This window comes from Aspergillus flavus, chromosome 7, assembly GCF_009017415.1.
Source record: "Aspergillus flavus chromosome 7, complete sequence".
Lineage (NCBI taxonomy): Eukaryota > Fungi > Ascomycota > Eurotiomycetes > Eurotiales > Aspergillaceae > Aspergillus > Aspergillus flavus.
In genome coordinates, this window is record NC_092404.1 from 15740 (window position 1) to 34010 (window position 18271).

The 18271-nt window shown below is 49.6% G+C and overlaps 8 protein-coding genes across 8 annotated transcripts; 4 read left to right on the plus strand and 4 right to left on the minus strand.

The window, feature by feature from the left end:
• Window positions 1-2397: 2397 nt before the first annotated feature.
• F9C07_2261993 (uncharacterized protein) lies at window positions 2398-2882 on the minus strand (the record flags this gene model as incomplete). The annotated part of the gene is made up of 1 exon (XM_041287121.2): window positions 2398-2882. The coding sequence occupies one exon, from the start codon at window positions 2880-2882 to the stop codon at window positions 2475-2477; it is 408 nt and encodes a 135-aa protein (XP_041149784.1). The 3' UTR covers window positions 2398-2474.
• An 864-nt stretch (window positions 2883-3746) lies between these two features.
• Window positions 3747-5118, plus strand: F9C07_2280420 (putative short-chain dehydrogenases/reductase). The gene is made up of 2 exons (XM_071510434.1): window positions 3747-4416; window positions 4479-5118. The coding sequence occupies exons 1-2, from the start codon at window positions 3984-3986 to the stop codon at window positions 4880-4882; spliced, it is 837 nt and encodes a 278-aa protein (XP_071366781.1). The 5' UTR covers window positions 3747-3983; the 3' UTR covers window positions 4883-5118.
• A 135-nt stretch (window positions 5119-5253) lies between these two features.
• F9C07_2200498 (C6 transcription factor) lies at window positions 5254-7295 on the plus strand (the record flags this gene model as incomplete). The annotated part of the gene is made up of 4 exons (XM_071509485.1): window positions 5254-5297; window positions 5385-6218; window positions 6301-6599; window positions 6676-7295. The coding sequence occupies 4 exons, from the start codon at window positions 5254-5256 to the stop codon at window positions 7293-7295; spliced, it is 1797 nt and encodes a 598-aa protein (XP_071366782.1).
• A 665-nt stretch (window positions 7296-7960) lies between these two features.
• On the minus strand, window positions 7961-8383 carry F9C07_5151 (uncharacterized protein; the record flags this gene model as incomplete). The annotated part of the gene is made up of 1 exon (XM_041287122.1): window positions 7961-8383. The coding sequence occupies one exon, from the start codon at window positions 8381-8383 to the stop codon at window positions 7961-7963; it is 423 nt and encodes a 140-aa protein (XP_041149786.1).
• Window positions 8384-9231: 848 nt separating this feature from the next.
• Window positions 9232-11166, plus strand: F9C07_2229067 (aminotriazole resistance protein; the record flags this gene model as incomplete). Its single annotated transcript, XM_071509839.1, has 7 exons — window positions 9232-9314; window positions 9361-9487; window positions 9541-9587; window positions 9648-9754; window positions 9812-9932; window positions 9982-10615; window positions 10699-11166. The coding sequence occupies 7 exons, from the start codon at window positions 9232-9234 to the stop codon at window positions 11164-11166; spliced, it is 1587 nt and encodes a 528-aa protein (XP_071366783.1).
• A 303-nt stretch (window positions 11167-11469) lies between these two features.
• On the plus strand, window positions 11470-12266 carry F9C07_2280422 (uncharacterized protein). The gene has a single exon (XM_071510435.1). The coding sequence runs from the start codon at window positions 11545-11547 to the stop codon at window positions 11917-11919; it is 375 nt and encodes a 124-aa protein (XP_071366784.1). The 5' UTR covers window positions 11470-11544; the 3' UTR covers window positions 11920-12266.
• A 427-nt stretch (window positions 12267-12693) lies between these two features.
• On the minus strand, window positions 12694-14143 carry F9C07_2062974 (uncharacterized protein; the record flags this gene model as incomplete). The annotated part of the gene is made up of 3 exons (XM_041294537.1): window positions 12694-13042; window positions 13124-13527; window positions 13580-14143. The coding sequence occupies 3 exons, from the start codon at window positions 14141-14143 to the stop codon at window positions 12694-12696; spliced, it is 1317 nt and encodes a 438-aa protein (XP_041149788.1).
• Window positions 14144-15750: 1607 nt separating this feature from the next.
• On the minus strand, window positions 15751-16993 carry F9C07_5155 (uncharacterized protein; the record flags this gene model as incomplete). The annotated part of the gene is made up of 3 exons (XM_041294538.1): window positions 15751-16647; window positions 16704-16837; window positions 16885-16993. The coding sequence occupies 3 exons, from the start codon at window positions 16991-16993 to the stop codon at window positions 15751-15753; spliced, it is 1140 nt and encodes a 379-aa protein (XP_041149789.1).
• Window positions 16994-18271: the final 1278 nt, after the last annotated feature.

Genomic DNA, 18271 nt, shown 5'->3' on the forward strand with positions numbered 1-18271 from the left:
TGCCAGTATGGCTGCGGCGCTCGCCGGTATGGATTGCAGCGCTAGGCCGTATGTAGTTAGTGCATCAGCTGACCGTCAGGCGGCAGCTGGATATATCAGCCAGGAGAAACGTTTTGGTTCCGTTATTGATGGAGATCTCAATACCTCTGTCGTCCCCTTCCGACAGTTGATCTCTGAAATAGTCCGAACTCTTCACCCAGTCTGGCTCCCCATAATTGAGTTCATTGGCGTCAAGATCGAATTTGCGGTCTGATCCTTTGTTCTTGTATTTGACCGTGTGGCCCGTGTGATTCACGAGCTGAACAACGTAGACCATTTCAGCAACAAGGATTATTCTAGATAATATAGGTAGTTCGAGCCGGACCGTGATTTCACAAAAGGAGTCTACGACTTCGGGCTGTGCGCTGCCAAACTCGGTGATTTGCTCTTAAAGCTTGGGTGAATGCAACATTGATGGATCCATGGTTAATATACCTGGCCGTCAAACTCGACATGTGATGAAAGTCCGCCTTCGTCATCGCCGCTGGCATCGGGTTAAGCTTGCAGATCCACAGTTGACGGGCTGAGTGACGAACAAGAGCGTTGCTATCTAGATGACGTGGCTTACACAGACTGGCACCTACTCGTGAGACGGGGAACGTGAGAAAACGTCATATCTGCCTCACCAACTCAGGCCTTGTTCTAGCTAGGCTAGATATAGCTGGCGTTATCTCCAACTACCAGGGAATAGAAACGTGGTGGTTATTCCTGTTTGACTTGTGCTGGGCATACAACACTCAGCTATCAGCCTCTCTATATTATATTCAAGAGAGTATATGGCAACCCAACGGGCAGAGATAAGAGACCAGCTGACGTGACATCGCAGATAGATTCCGGAATCTAGAGGACAAAAGTGTCTAGGTACAGCTAGCATTATCTCTAGCGATTAAGAAATAAAGATACGGAATTTTCCAGAGTATGCGACTCCTCCCAGCTGTGTTCAAGAGAATGTATGGCAACGCAAAAGGTAGAGATAGATCCCAGCTGCCGGCTCTCCATTCGTGGATTCCGTACATGTTGGTCGACGATACCTGAAGTGCGAGCGCTCTCATACCAGCGCTTTGCAAGCGGCTGGACTTGCTCCTCCTCCTTGTGCTGGTGGTTTCGCTTAACTACTGGAGAACGCACGCACGCTTACACTGGCGACCAATCCTCCCAAACGGATCGGCCGACCAACGAATTTACAACACTAGCGCCCTTCCACACTCTCATGAAAATCGCATTCTCTTTGAGCGACACAGCAGAGGCTCTGTAACTTTGGGTTTGTGGGACTCCAACAAGTGCGGACCAGAAGTTTTCGTACTATCCGGCCACCTAATATCTCCCTTAATCTTCTCGTTCTATTAGCTTCTGGTGTCGATTTACCGACAAGCATATCCTAGTAAAATTAGATGGATTTTAATATGCGGTTAAGGTCACCAACCTGGTGCCCGGCGGGCTAACCCTTTAAGAGATAAGATGGCATGTCGGACCTCAACAATAAGCCTAAGGCTTTCTGACCAGTGAAGCAGGTATTTCCGGAAAAATCGAGATATATCTTGATTTCCTGGTAACTCAGACTTGTCGGTGGATTCAGAATTGGCTGCAAGATAAAGGTCCACCCAATATGTACAACCATATCGGAGATCGAAGGGCTGATCAGGGGTCCAGTCGGCAGGTCGTTATCTCAAAGGCCAAAATGTCGGGCTTTTCGAGACCCAGTCCGTAAATCCGCCTCCCACCGCGCTTTCGCGATTGAAAAACCAGCTATATAGCTTCATTTATATGCAAATTTTACTCCACTTAAAACCTTTTATCTAATTTGAATTGTTCATGGTTGTATGGCTTCAATTTCTATATGGCTGCGGAGTTAAAAACTGTTCGGCAGGTGATCAACCACAGTATAGGTGTTGAAGGGCGAAGGCTTGGCAAGCGAAATTACTAAGGATCCGGATGGATTGGACTACTAATTCTATAGCTTCATCCTTTTCATTTGCGTAATACCGTAATATCGCTGTCGAGTAAGGTGATGATCGTCTTAACACCGCCAGTGCTTAGCCAACTCCGCACTTCAACACTTAGACTTCTTGCTGGCCTCCTAGCTCTGCATGTCTAGATGGTGGCTCGTGCGTCTGCCATATAATTGCTTTATACGCAGGGGAGCACTAACCACCAGTATCGAGAACTGAGCGGTTTAGTCGATACTGGAGAAAGTTCCATTCACGCCCGTTGTTAGTGGGATCGTCCTGCAGATCCGCTAGGGATAAATTCGGTACCATATCCTTCCGCGTCTTATCCTCGTGGATTAAAAAGAGCTCTGCCAGGTCTGTCTATGTCAGCTCCATCTTTAAGTGGATAAAGCGCCGGAAACCAATCATTGTTAGGCGCAGCCCTTTATACGTCAATATCTGCTCATCATCGCTCTAGTAGATAAATCCTTGGCTAGTGGTAATATTCTAGATCTTCTTGCCGTATGTGCGCAGGCGGGCGATCCAGCCAAATAGAGTTTGGATCCTATGAGGTAGAAAGCGTTCCCATATGGCATCCAGAGTATCTACGGAATGCGCCATCTCCTCCTTGTCCGCCATCTGCACGGCGCGCTCAACTACCAGCATCTGTGCCACCTTTACCAGCCCGGAGAGATAACGGGTATACCCGTATGGCTCGTGGAAGGTCTGCTTCGCAGCATCCACCCCTAGTACAGCCAAAAAGCCGACCACCGTGCTTTCAAAGAGATCCCCCTTGAGGGAATGTCCCAGAAGCGCAATTGAGAAGTCCAGACAGGCCCGGTCCAGCGCTTGCTGTAGTGGAAGGGACCCTGATTCCTCGGTCTCCGATAAAAGCTGCTTTGCAGCCGCTTCCATCTAGTCCAGGGTAGTAAGTTTCGCGGTGGTGAGCTGATGGCAGAGAATTATTGTCTGATCCGGGCGACTGGTCCGGTAGGTAAAGCAAACTAAATGCTGCTATACCTGCCGGTAGCGCTGAGAGGCCGACGGCTTGAGATAGATCTGGATCGGATGGTCCCAGATATCTAGCTGCTTTAGGAAGCTGTTAATATAGATCTAATTAAACTTATTAATACGGCGGTTATTAATAGTATAATATGCGCGTTTAATCAGCCGTGTGACGCTCTAGGAAAAGAGGATAAGTAGTGATTTCTGGGTCTGGTTGAGCAATGCTACTAAGGCTGCTATAGTAGTAAAGGAGTGGCCGTGATGGTATTTGGGCCATTAGGTCAGCTCCAGCCAGAGAGAGATCTTAGTAGAGTCCCGTTGTTTAGAAATCTACTGACCTTTCTTCTGCTCCTCGGCCAGGTTGCAGTCCAGCTCTAGATTGGCCTGGGCCTGGATAAATTCCACCCGACTCATGCCTGCCGGCTTCTCAAGTTGACGCCTGGCCTGGCTTGAGGGTTGGATCTCGAAGAAGATACTTCCTGCAGTAGAGGGGAAAAAGCGCTGTCTCCACAGCCCGACAGGTATAGTTGCAGCGGGGACAGCCCAGACCAGGGAAGACTGGTAAACCCGGCACGGGGGGGCTGTTGGGCGGTGGGAACACGCAGGTTTCCCGGGCTGGGTCAAGCCAGGGCCGCTGGAGCATTTCAGTCAAAGCTACCCGGCGGAGCTCAGCGGTGGCAGCTGTTGGATGGGTGGCATGATGACTACGGAGGTGGCCCTCCAGGCGCCGGGGGCAGACTGCATACTTACAGGGGATACAGACGTGTCCGGTGCCACATGGTCAAACAGCACCTGGCCCCGGATACTACAGTTGTTGTAGGAGACTCATACGGACGCCTCTCCGGTGGCAGCCTATACACCTCCGATTCGGCGGTTCGGCCTCATGAATACCACCGGATTTGGCAGCCGAAATCCGGTATTCACCATCTATAAATCAAGCGTTGCCTCAGTCCTAGTAATATCACAAGCCTGAATCATTTTTAACATCTTGTACAAGTTGTAAGCGCCAAAATGTCTAAATCAGTTTTGATCACCGGCTGCAGCAAGGGAGGATTCGGGGAGGCCATGGCCAAAGTCTACCACGCCAAAGGATTCCAGGTCTTTGCAACGTTACGCAACTTAACGAAAGTCGGATCTCTGGCCGATTATAACGGTGTTCAGATCATTGAACTTGATGTGACATCGGTCGAGTCGATCCACCAATGTGCACAGACTGTTGCGAAACATACGGGCGGGCGGCTGGATGTCCTTGTTAATAACGCCGGTGTGAACGCGATTGTACCGCTGCTCGACGCCTCCCTCGACGAGGCCAAGAAGGTCTACGATACAAATGTGTGGAGTATTGTGGGCATGGTGCAGGCTTTCGCCCCTATGCTCATCCAGGCCAAAGGGGTCGTGTGCAATATCAGCTCTGTATCCGGCGAAATGGTTTTTGCATGGGCGGGTACGTTCGCCTAGCTCTCTTCTTCATAAGGGCAGTACTCCGAGTCTGACTTTGATGAATAGGTATATATAGTAGCTCGAGAAGCGCTGGCACAAGGATTTCCGAGACGTTGCGTCTGGAGATGGCACCTCTAGGTGTGCGGGTGGTCACCGTCATCCTCGGTGGTGTCCAGACCAGCGGCAACAACCCGGAGAATATCGGCGACCTGGAGCTGCCCCCAAGTTCGCATTACCGAAAGATCACATCGGTCATCGATCGTCATAAGAAGACGATGGTACATCCAAACAAACAGAATATCGAGATCGCAGCCAAGAACGTGGTGGATGATGTACTTCACGGTCATGGCATCTTCATTCGACGGGGCCAGGCTTCGATGCTTAGTTGGCTATGCAATACGTTTCTTCCCTACCGACTTTTTACTTGGATGATTAACCGGGAGTCCGCTTTGGATGAAATTCGATACTGAGGGGATCTTACATGATTGTGGCGAGTCTTTTAATTGAGGATATTTCCCTTGTGCTGTGATGTATCGTGAATGTTTTTATTTTTATCTATAGTTCTTGATTTCGTTTTGGACATTAGCAACTGCGTACGTATGAAAAAGGTTATGCAAGATTTAATCAAACGGATTTCGGGGGCCGAAGTCCGTTGCCGGCATGGGACGGAACTTGGAAGTCCGTTCAGGCCGTATTTCTCCCCTCCGGACAGTCAGCAGAGAAAGGTACTCTCGAAGATGTCATCCAATTTGAGCTATCTCCTGAGACCTCTACTATAGCTTGTAATTTCTAATTGGCAATATGGAAGCACCGAACCCAATAACTGGAAATTCAAGCACCTATGGCCGTGCCTGCACAAATTGCTACAAGGCAAAGTGCCGATGTGTGCGTGCCGGGACTGGCAGTGACTGTGAAAGGTTGACCTGACTAGACCTGCATCTATTATAACATCCTGCTAACTGTCTCTTGCAGGTGTCTCCGTCTAAAGAGAAAGTGTCAACTATCTGTGTCAGTTCGCAGGCGTCGTGGTCTCATGGCGGAAGGGTCCGATATGCGGATTGCTCGACTAGAAGAAAAGATGGAGAGTTTACTGGCTGCAATGGACACCTTTGTCAGTTCCTCTGGCTCACTTGTGGGCCTGGCGGATACTACTCGCCCCGGAGCTACGTCAATTAGTGCTTTAGTGAACATGACGAGTTCTGGTTCCAGTGAGAGACTGGCCCTGTCGAATACCACGGTATCAACGCACACAAATTCATCGCCTCATTCCGTTTCTTCTGCACCATCGCCGACGGCCTCCCTGCCGAATCAAGAAGATGGACGGTTGGAATATTTCCGAACCCGAATGCTGCCGTATTTTCCATTCATCGACCTCACCCCGGAGATGACGACGCAGTATCTGCGCCAAAACAGGCCTTTCTTGTTACGAGCTATTTACACCGTCACGACGTTCTCGACACAGGAGAAATTAGCTCAAGTAGAGGAGCTGAAGCACCTCCTCTTCACATCTGCATTGCTCAAGGTCGAGTCCAGCATTGACATGCTTCTAGGGTTACTGACGTATATTGCCTGGAGTACCGATACTTTCCTCGGCAGAGCGGATTTAGTGTCTCGCCTCATGATGCTCGCGACATCCCTAGTATATGATCTGCGGTTGTTCAGGCCGTCCCCACCTGATGTGCAAGTCATGATGGCTATCTCTCAGGGTCAAGATGAGGAAGCAAGACAACACCCCAACACTGAAACGCCGTTTAGTTTAGCTGAAGGGCGGCGGGCAGTATTGGCATGTTTCGTACTGAGTTCCAAGTATGTATCAGGCCTACTTGATCTTCATTATTTTCCAACACTACATCTCTTAGGCCAATACCTAATATGTGACCCGCCCTAGTCTTTCGTCTCACCTGGGCCGTCAAGATGCCTTGAATTGGACGCCCAAAATGGAAGAGGCACTCCAGATGCTAACACTCAATGGGCCTTGCCCTACGGACAAACTATTTGTCTTGCAAGTGCGCTTGCAGCTGTTGAAGCAAAAGGCGGAGAATGTCCGGCACGGCGGGGGGGTAGGATGCACTCACACAGAGACAGATCCGGCCACGGTCTCGCTTCCGCATTTATTGTATTTCAAGATGCTACGCAGGCAGGTGCAAGAGCTGAGGTCTTCATTCCGGACCGATCTTCACCAAATCGGTAAGGGATCTTTCTAGTAAATTACCTGGCAGAGTGTCTTCTTTGCAGATTTATTGATACCTCTATGATGGTACAGACATTCTCCATGCTCACGCTCAGTATATCGAACTATACATAAACCAACTAGCTTATTCCATGACTTACGAGCCGCAACCTCTTAATATTAGCGGACGATTGGGGTTCGAACGCTTTGAATGCTTATGGCAGTCAGTTGAAGACATCAAAGTATGGCTGGACAGCTTCGATGCCATCCACCACTCTACACTCATCGGCCAACCTTTTCACTTTTGGTCCCAGATGATCATGAGTCTCACGCTGCTGAAATATCTTTCTACCCTCCAAGACCCCGAATGGGATTGCCAAGCGGTGCGGAACGCGGTCCCGCTCATCTCGACAATTGACTCTATGCTACAGAAGCTGGATCAGGGCAGCCAGCAGCCAGAGCTTCAGTGCAACGACCATTTACTCCACTATTTATCAAAGCTGTTATTACGATGTAGGTTGTGGGCGGAAGCACGGTGGGATATGGCTTGTCCAATGCAGGAAGTGAATGTTTTTCGTGAGAGTACGCCTGATGTAACTAGGCACAATTCACATATCCCGGATCTAGATCAGATACCCTGGATGCAGTCGATGGATCTGGGAGATGATCGGTGGTTTGACGAGGTACTGCGTATACCCACAATACTGGATTAGTGGCTTTCCAGCTGTTCATCAAGGCCACCTACAGTACGATCCTGGCTTCCATCAGATCCATTACTGGTTCCTTCAAATGCTCAGACCGGAGAACACTCTGTACCATTCCAGCCCGGTCGACAATACAAGTTATGGGCATGGCAGATGGAGGCTGGGAGACACAGCTACGACTATATCCTCTCCGATAAGACGACGACGTATAGCCACTCACTTCTTATCGCCATGCTCTTAGCAGTCCGCTAGATGAGAGGCGACCTGAGACCCAGAATGCAGTTCATCAATGCGCTTGACAAGAAGTAAAGCATGTCGTTTGAGAAACCTTATGGTTTAAATAGCAATCCAGCTTAGTGAATAATCCCGAGATTTTGGTATCGGTTTATGACTATTACAGGTAACAACACATCATCCACAAATCTGGTGTGAACACCCATGAAAGCCTTCCCTGATTTGTCTATCGGCTGCGAATTAGTTCTGTGGAACGCGTCGCCAACCAACCGCTTGTTTTCTATCGGAACCTTTAGCTCTAGGATCCGAACCCGTCCCTCAAAATCACCGGTTGGGGCGGGCTCGGGGTGGGTCTCGCGGGTTCAAATGCCACCTCTACATATTCTTATACATAATGAGCATTGTAGATCATACCAATCTGTCGATAGGCCTCACGCAATCTACGCACAAGCCCTCCACCAGGCCCATCCCCCAAATCCCAAGCATGTAATCCAGTGTCCAAAGGCCTTCATCCTGAGCGCCTTACCCCCGCTCGCCCAGACGACGAACCCATCCGCAAGTCCGACGAGTGCACAGACCGCGGCGAAGATGGTGACGGCGATTTCCTGCCTGTAGTACTGTAGGGCAAGCAGGGTCAGACCGTAGCTCATCTCGCGGATGCCCTTGATGTACATGAGGGGTGAAACCGCACCGGGCGGGAGAGTGCGTTTGTTGTTGCCATGAGTGGAAGCGGGAGAAGCGGCGGACTCAAAGGGTAAGCCGAAACGCGGATACTCTGGGCCTGGACGCGCCACAGCATTGCAGCCCAAGGCGAGCGTCAGTGTGCCTAAGACGTAGGCCGGGATAGGACTGAAAGTGGCCATGTTGATTGTGGATTGAAATAGGTCACTGGGTGGAACGTATTCTTGTCAAGATCTGGGACTTATCATCGAGCGGGTCAGTTCCCAACGATTCTGCTGCGGAGGGGATTTGGCTGGGGAAGGAAGGAATAATATGGCTTTGGGTCAAAAGTTGACCCACCTCTCGCCGGAATGGAGCTTCAAGCTCGGGCAGACACAGTACCTGGACTAGCAGGATAATGGTTCGTAGGTACTACCCGGAAAGTATGGACTATGGAAGTCAATGGCACATACTTGTTTCTCCTGAGGAGGGAGAGCGGAAGGGAATCTTGTTGAGCTCGAGCTTGTCAGACCTGACTTTGACCGGACTAGACTAGACTATGTGGGATAAAAGTCACAGACAAATAACGCAGCCCGGCTGACAGCGCCAGTCCTTCTTGGAGTTAGTGCTGATGCGTGGAGCATTTTGATATGTGTGATTGATGGATAAGAGATTCACCTTCACCGCTTACTAGGCACTCCAGAATTGTCACTGACCTGGTTAACACTGGAGAGGAATTTTCTAGAGATAACGAGCCATCTCCCCTGGAATAGCAGATTTCAGAGGCCCCGCGGAAGATCCGCGGGTGGTCCGTGAGGGTTTTGTAGTCGCTAACCTAAAGGGGCAGTTATCCATTCTTACCTAAAAAAAAAGGGCAAGAAAAACGAACATTAAAAGCAAAGAGGTGTAATAAATCTCCGGCCAAAACACAACATGTACATAATCGCCTTTTCCAACTTCTTTCTTCCATGATACCAGGCTACTCTCTTTTTTCTCCTCGTTTTCTTGTGTCATTGTGTTTGCTGTCCATGTCTGTCGGCCATTTCACAACATGGGAACGCTGCCATTCGCGCGACTGCGCGCTGTTCCATACCGAATGACAAGCCGAAGTCCATACCTTACTCTAGCCGTTGTGTGAGTTCCGTCAGCGATCTCGTTTGTCATTGACTGAACGTCACAGATGTACGGCGATGTTTCTGGACCTGGCAAATCTCAGTGCTATCACGATCGCCCTCCCGACGATACAGAAGGAGTGGGGCTCGACTGAAGGCGACCTGCAATGGGTTATTTCGGCCTATTCGATCACGGTATGGTACTGCCACCGGTCATTTGGATATAGCGTGGGTGCTAAATCCATCAGTTCGGAGCATTTCTGCTACTAGGAGGCCGAGGGGGTGACTTGTTTGGGTAAGTGGACTTTCGGAGAAACTTCCAACACATTCGTGCTAATGCATACCATCCCACTAGCCACCACCGTGTTCTTCTATTCGGCATGTCTTTCTTTGCGCTGTTCACTATGGTTTGTGGGCTCGCCCCCAATTTTATTGGCCTCGTCGTGGCCAGGGCCCTACAGGGTAGGCTGTTTCAAACGTACATCTCCGTGGCGATCAAGCACTTACGGAACATCACAGGCATCGGTGCTGCTTTCACGATTCCCTCGGCGCAGGCCCATATTGCTGTATGTTTCCCCGAGCCAGCAAAGAAAGCCCAGGCCCTGGGCTTCTGGGGAGTATCAGGATCCCTCGGCTTCATGTACGCTGACCACCTCGACTCTCTCATTTCTCTGCTGACATGACACAAGTATTGGTCTTATCTTAGGCGGTGTCTTGACTGCATATGTTGGTTGGCGATGGATCTTTTGGATATCCCTCATTCTGTCCGGCGTCATTATCCCCGCGGCGTTTTTCATCCTCCCACGACCTGACCGTCCACCTGCCGATGTGGTAGCGTCCCCAGAAAGCGAGCTGGAGGCAGGCCAACAACAGGCCCGTACCAACAGCCTGGCTGCAATCTTCCAGAGAACAGTCAACCGTTTCGATCCGCTGGGCATTGCACTCAGCGTGGCGGGAATTTTACTCCTCACGTACGCGCTCACGTCTGCAAATACAGAGGGATGGGGCAGTGCACGCATTGTTGCGCCGCTGGTCATCTCAGGGGTCCTACTCGGCTTGTTCATATTCCACGAGTGTCGAACCACCAACGGTATTGTTGCACCGCATCTTTTCCGCTCGACCTCCTTTAACCTCACGCTCGTGCTTGCTGTGAACACGTATGCCGTCCGCCAGGCCTGCACCTATTTCCTGACCCTCCAGCTCCAGTCCTACGGCAACAGTGCGATCCACACCTCTGTCCTCTTCATCGCTCTGGGAGTCAGTGCCCTCATATTCAACACGCTGTCCGGTCGATTAGTGCCCATTCTCGGTGCACGTCTAATGGTAAGTTTGAATAATTGATCCCTCTTCCTTTCTTGCTCTGTACTTGAAATGAGGGACCTTTTCACTAACAAGGAGTGGGGCAGTTTATCCTGGGCTGGGGTTTCTCCATTCCTGGTGTGCTCCTATTTTCCTTCGTTGACCATGATACGTCTTACTGGCGGTATACCTTTCCCGGGATGATTCTCTATATTGCCGGAATCGGTGCCGTATACATCACGGCCAACTTCGTCATTGTTTCCTCCGCTTCTCGAGCCGACCAGGGCGCTGTTGCCGGGGTGTTCAACCTTGCCCTGCAGGTCGGTGGTTCCGTTCTCGGTCTGGCTGTCATTACGGCCATTGCACAGGGTATCCAGCGGCGGTACGGTGAGCCATCACTCCCGAAAGATGCGTACGGTCGCATCGGCTACCAGAGTGCCTACTATAGTTGCGTTATTTTGTGTTTCGTTGCGCTGTTGCTCAGTGTATTCGCAATTGATATCCCACCGAGTATGCAGGGGACGGTGTGGAAGAGATTCCAGAAACAGCGAGCATCCTCCATGGAGGAGAAGTGAGATTAACGGAGATAGTATCTTGGTGTTTGAAGACCCCGGCTTTAGGGTAGACACAAATTCGTGGAGTGAGACGGGTTGTGTAGAAAAAAAAGCATAGAGTCTAGCGCAGATAGACACTTTTAATTAATGTATTAATTTATTGGTTCTGAATTCTACCTTGCCATTCTGAGGGGGTTGATTGCAATGGTAATGCAAAGCCAATATGGTTCTACGTCTATAGCTGGTTGGACCGCATATCGATAGACAAACAAGGAGCGGGCGAAAGTAAAGCTTAAGACACCGTAGCCCCGCAAGGCCCGTATGTTCATAAGATTCCGCATCTTCATCAGGTCAAACCATATTCCATTGAGCATATCTGGCTAGGGTTTCGAGGATATAATGGAGGTTGTGCTCGAAGATTCTGACATTCCCTTCCCTAGGTCTGTAACACTGTGCTGCATTAAAAGTCAAGGCATCCGCATGGGCATGCCGACCCTAACGGGCCTGGCGCAGGTGGCGGGCATCTCGCGAACACCGGAGTCGCTGGACGCCTTCCGACGTGGTAGCCTCTGTAACTGGTACAGAGACGGCAAACACATCATCGCATATCCTATATCAACTATCCTTACCTCCTGGGCCGTCACAATTCCCGAAACGCTGGAACATGAAGAGTCGTGGCCCCAGTCTATCCCAGCGGAGATCGAGGCGCAGCGCGAGACATTGAAACGACCCCCCGCCGCGAACGTCAGATCATGGATTTCCAGTATAATCTAGAGATCAACGATTGTTTGAAGAAAGTCAGTACATATGGCAGGAAGCGCTCCAATGCTGTGGCTGGGACCCTAGTGCCAGTGGGCTACGGTGGTCTTTTCGTGGCTTTTGTCTGACCATCTGCTGATTGACAGTCGGCTGCACTCTCCGTTTGCTTCAAATGTGGCTTGCTCTTGCTTACACAGCCCTTTCAGTTTAATGTGTTCAATCATCTGGGAGTAATATGTTCTCTTCCAGGAGCCAATTGATATCCGCTTAGTGCTTCGTCCGTTTCACAGAAATACCATGCATTTTCAAGGCCTGGCTACTTGTCCACATTACAGCTTCTCCTTGCCTAGGCAAAAGATAATGCAAAAGCTTCTACTGAAGCGCTATTCCAAAAATGTGTCGATGGCGCTACTGCCAAACGATGAGAGACACGTCAGTGGCTTTTGTAGTTGTCGACTTAAACAACGTTGCATTAGTGTTGCTCATAAATTGATGATAGTCCACGTGGACCAACAATACATAGAAGGATCCTTTGCGTTGAATATGACCTAGTGAAAATACTACAACGGCTAATGGATTAAATTGTCGCAGTAGACTAGAGGCGAATTAGACATTCGGAGAACAGGTAGCTTAAAGAGCAATGTTCGAGTAAATGGCTAAGACCAGGCGATCATGCAGAAATATCCAACACTGTATTCGAAGCTAAACCATAGAAGATCTGCCGGTCAATCTGGTAAGCGTGGTACACATTTCTGTGCCATATCTATCCGTACATCAAGCCCATGTGTTTCAATGCTTTCTGTCCCATTCAATCTTAAGCTCTTCTACCAACTCGCCGTAGGACCTGTCGCTATTTGGAACAAACCGATCTTTGTGCAGGTCATTGTCAAGGAAGTCAAAGTCTTCGTAGTGTTCATTGTCGGATTGCTCAAACTGATAGCACTGCAGCGTGATGCACACGGTCTTATAGTTGTTTTCGAGCTTATGAATCTGAAATTGCTTGTCGCCTAGCCAGGTGACATCGCCCTTGCTCAGTTTATGTGGCTTACCAACCTGCTGCGGTTCGCGGCCGTCTTGGACGGCATCATACCAAGAACAATCAATGCTACCATAGAGGACTTTGATCACTGCTGATGCCCTTCCGTGGTCATGGATCGGGGATGAATGTCCCGGGGGTCAAATTTCCATCACATAAGGTATTCCTGGGGAGTTGGCCTACTCAAGGGAAACGATGTGGTTAGATGCAAATAGACTAGACGCTATAGAAGGGGGTTGACCGACCAAGTTGCTTCCCACAGTAATTCTCAGATAAGTCTTCGATTTATCATGAAACTCATTCTTTTTCTGTTTTTGCGCCAGGATCTTGCCGCAAACTAGGCGCGGATCTCGACAACTATAGTCAATGGCCTGTGCCAACTGAGGAAAGCTGGCGGACTCCAATGAGACATTGTGACCCGCGATATTGTGGTACAGGGCCTGACAGCCAGGAGGTAGATTGGGATATGTTGTTCGATGGTATTTGTCGAGATCTTCGAGCGATACCTGCTCATCTGAGACGACTAGAGGGGGCTTGTCCATCGTGACGGGCAAGGGGTCATATCTCACGTCATTTCCTGGGATTTCCTAGAAGGACTGTCAATTCCTGCGTATTATGGACATGGGGAAAGCCGCTTACCCTGCCATTCTGCAGGATTTGTGTTGACTTCAGTTGGTCCATCCACTGTTTGGACGGTCTGTCCCCGTCAAAATGCGCCTCTAGGTATGTCAAGGACGCATTTGTGAGATGTTGACCGTATCGGAAGCGCTTATTACTCCGGTCAACAGAGATCCAGTAGACTGTAGGATCCTTCTTGGATCGGACGTTCAAGTAAGCCGACTCAGGTTGTTTCGGATAATAAACGTAAGGAAGTTTCTTGGGGCCTTTTGATTTTCTCGTCTCGGCCCGGTATTCAATCACGGGAATATCTCTGAATGGCTCCGAATCGTTATCCTTCATTTGTAGGACACAGCTCTCAGCTGTGACCGTGAGCTTTAAGGTTGGGGAATCCGGTCCTGCGGAGCGGACAATAAACTCCAACTGCCCTGTTGTCTTCGACCTCACCGCTATTGTCCCCAAGCCTCCAATGGTCATTTCAATACTGGCAGTAGGCGCATTATAAGAACAAGGGACACCACCAGAAAGTATCTCATCTGGCTCGGGGGCCCAGAATGGATCAGTGAAATGCTCGGCGTCTGCCATGACGGAGTGGATGGAATTGGCTTGGATCGAGGACAGTAGGCGCTATCATGCACCCATGGTTTGATGTCCTTGTAGAAAGGTGGGAGTCTATCGTGCTCATTAAGTAGCTTTGGGGCGCTCATTCGCAGCTCGTCAAGCGCGGCAATGCATAACTGCGACTGATGTAGCTTTTGGCATCATATGAGAGGATACATGAGGGATGCATAACCGAGCACATTAGCCACGCGAATCAGAGAGTGTAGTGGTCACTTGGGTAATAAAGCGTAGCCGAGGATCAGAAGTACTATGCATGTTCTGATAGTAGGCTGAGCTGAAAGTGGGGGGTATGCATCTGAATGGCCCTCGTCTGCCAGAGGCGAATAAACAGGTTTGCGGACCATCCTCACAGCTAAGGATCTTGTAACATTGGAGTATGCCATGGTTGATCTAGGCTTTTGTTGTAGGTAGGCTTTCATATATTATTCTCACCGGGTTCCTTTCCCAGGATCGTTCTATCTCAAAGACCTAGTCTGCGGGCCCAAGTAGTTCCCGGCTCATTTGACTTGCAAGGTCCGCCGATGTGTAATTATCATGTTTTGTACGCCTGTGCGCTTGTGCATGAGGGAAATGCAGATCCATTAGTAACCTTTCGTCAGCTAACCAATCATCCATGTGGGTCAAGAGAAGCATACGAGCTGAGTGGAAGCGGGGATGCTCCCGGCGACCCGATCATCATCCTCTCTCAGTAATGGCTATGATTGGAACAACATGCAGACAGTATCGCAGACTTTTCTCTGCTGGCGCGGGGTCGCTCCAATAGTACTTGATTCATTAGTTATGGCCCACTACAATGGGTTCGAATTTGACATCCACCTTATATATCTCAATCGCGGAAGATTGCCCCACCACCCAACCTCCCATGTAAAACTTCCCATGTAAAAAGAAATGACCACTGGTTGGGATAATTGCTACTCCTCACATGCAGTGCACGAGCTGATCTAGGTAGTGCATCAGCCCCGGAAGCTATAGGCATTGCGAGATTATCGGGGAATAGCCTGATGGATAAAATATCAACTGACTGTTATCTATTCACCTGTTACAGCAGAATACTCGATCATATACTCTATTAAGGCTTCCTGCCCTTTACATAAATCCTTCCAACCTCATGCCACAGCTCCGAGTACCTCATCCTAAAAGCGAATCCTACTACAACGACTTCTGGTCCGTCGCCCGCTCGCGCAAAAGCCGCGGCTACAACTCCTTCTCGTCTTGGCGGAAGCATGGCTCAGGACAATGCACTGCATATGGCGTTTAGAAAACATACCAATACCTGGCCTCCTAGAAGCAGATGCATAGTCCTGATTACAATGATCAATATGCAGAAGTCAGGTCGTGATATGATGCAGGTGGTCATATATACGCGGTGTGATCTACCTCTAGATATTGCTGTCTAAGTTCTAAAAGATTGAGGAATATAGGTGAAGCTTTAGTATGACCGTATGTACCGCATCTGTAAAGTTAATACTCATGGAAAGGTAATTTAAGAGACTGTTTCTGATTCACGTCTGTTACGCTGCCACAGTAAACGAGATGATACGTACGAAGCGGCTGGCTATCTCTGTAAGAACTCATCCACGGCGGATGAAGTCTCGCGCATGCACGCTTCCCGCTTCTGAACGAGACAACAGGGTCTTCAAAAGCGCTCGGATATCAGTCAAGAACTCCGCTGCAGAAGTAGGGCTGGCAAAGGTAGCTACGGAGGAGGAGGTGGGTGTGGCCACTTCAGTGCTCTTGGTGGGAGCTGCATTCAAGCTGGAAGGGGTAACGCTCGAAGATACTGCAGTGGAAACAGGGCTTGGTGTGGCAGTCGTAGTCAGGCCCACACTGCTCACAGTCGCTGTTATGCCTCCAGTAGAGGTAGCGGAGTGCGCGGTCGAAGAGGCAGGAGCAGTCGTAGCGATAGTGGTACTAGAAGGGCCAGCGGGGCTCGAAGAGCCAGAGGAACTTTCAGAGCCGATCTCAGTAGTAATAGGGCCCTCCTCAATGTAGACGCCGGACCAGAACCAGTCTTCCGCCGCGTCGTCCGATTCACTACCAGGCAGACGCAGCTGGCCGACGTGCCAGTCAGCTGAGTTGGTAGAGGTAGAGGCACTAACAGGCTCGACAACCTGAGTCAAGGGCTCGGAACCGTTGGACGCCCATAGGCCAACCTTCTTGGAGTCGAAGTCAATGTCGTAGGCGAAGTTGTACCACGTTCCTGCCTCCAGCTGGACCGACCAATGTGATTTGCCGTCCGCGTTCCAGCTCAGGGTGTTGTCGGAAGAGCCAGATGCGCCATACTTCAGCTCAGTGAAGTGACTTTCGAAGAAAGCAATCTGGTGCTCGAACGAAGGGTTGGGGGCGTTAGTCTCCTTGGTGGAAAGAGAAAAGTGATAATACAGGTGGCCCGAGCCAAGATCAGCCTTTGTCTGAGGGATGAGCTCGGAGCGCTCCATGGTCTGCCCATTCCAGAAAGAGGTTCCATCCTAATGAACGTGGTTAGGTGAAGTGGGCAAATGTATTCCAGCGTGGTTTAACGTACAATAGTGATCCGCAGTCCCTGTGCGTCGGCAGCCGCCGGGTTCTTGAATTCGGGGGAAATGCCCAGATACTCGGACGTTTTGCCAGAGCCGTGAATATACCATTGCCATGCGCCGACCTGGTTAGACCAGGACCCTAGAACTGTCAGTGAAGTGCTTGTTGAAAGATGCTGGTTTATGTACATTTGTCAATGTCGTCCACGGTGAGCGAAGAATCAGAGATACCGCTCCACAGCACGGATCCAGCCAGCGTGGCAGCGGGAAGAGCAAGAAGAGTAATGAGCGACTGCATAGTGAGAAATAGAAGTAAAAATGAACGTAAACGAATTGATAATGCGACCGGCACAGTTGGGGAGAAGTTGTGGTTGTGGGCTTTGGCATCTTTAAAAGTCAGGAGTGGGTCCTGTCAATCTTATACTGAAACAAGCAAGGGTGAAGCTCGTTTTACATTGATTATATTCTCGGCTCTTAATGAGAAGCTTGACAACATCGGAAATTAGTGGTAGAGTGATCCGGCTTGCTTGCAATCTATACTTGAAACAACAGCATCTTACCGTATATGGCGTGGAATGCAACCCTTGTTCAATTCGAACTAGTTTCATTTTACTGCAGTGACTGTATAAGATATTCCCTATAGATTCGGTTTATTTGAAACATGCCTTCCGCTTCGGCTTCACGTCTTTCCGGACTGCCAAAGGAATTCTGAATCCTGTGAACTAATGGATTTTCTATTTGGCTTTCGAACCTTTTCCGCGAGTAAAGGGCCTTCAAGGCATCTCAACAATCCTGCCACGGAAGGCGTGGCACTTGATTATAGAGGTATACCAGTTCCTTTTCTTTACTTTTCTTCTTGCCTCCGTCCTTTACTTTCCTTTTATTTCTTTCTTTATTTTTGAATAGGGTTTTCAATGAGCTACATCCCTTCGAGATTGGATTTGGACTCTCTATAGCCACAGTCCCAATCGCCGCACGGTTCAGAACATTAATCGCACCTCCCATTGAGCGGACAACTTGAATGATAAAGAATCTCAGAGGCCATGACAAAAGCCCAGGTAGCCATTTGGTGGCAAAGAAGTCGGAAATGTTGCTGGAAGATATTTTTAAAGTATAAGGGCACGATGGCCCTTTGGGTTCACTGATATTTCGATAAACGCATTATAGGCTTGCTCTTTAGTGATGAGCCTGAGGATGTACTTACGGCGCACGGTACTTTCGTCATATACTGCAAAAGCCCTCTACTTAAGTACCAACCTTCACCAGGTTGTCCTGGCCCAGGCTATACCTGGAATTCCAGATCGTCAGTCAGATGCTCGGCGCCAGTATGGGCGATACCATGAAGCGACTCGAGCATATGTAGAAAGGGGGAGGTAATGGATCCTATAGGTAGGGTCATCCGCTAGCAAAAGCCCGACGAAAAGTGTTATCTGGCCCATACAGGACCATGATATTGAATCTTTTGACCCCCGAAGAATAGTGGATTTACTGACTACCGGCGGAATGGGCAACAGAGATCGGCGACCTAACAGGTATCTTAACCGCCTGGCCGACGACATCCTCACCTACCGCTACG

Excerpts from the sequence above, each read along its gene's own strand:
- F9C07_2280422 (XM_071510435.1), top strand. The coding sequence starts at position 11,545 with ATGGAGGTTGTGCTCGAAGATTCTGACATTCCCTTCCCTAGGTCTGTA.
- F9C07_2280420 (XM_071510434.1), top strand. The coding sequence starts at position 3,984 with ATGTCTAAATCAGTTTTGATCACCGGCTGCAGCAAGGGAGGATTCGGG. Across the intron at positions 4,417-4,478 it reads AATGGTTTTTGCATGGGCGG|GTATATATAGTAGCTCGAGA; the intron begins GTACGTTCGCCT and ends TTTGATGAATAG.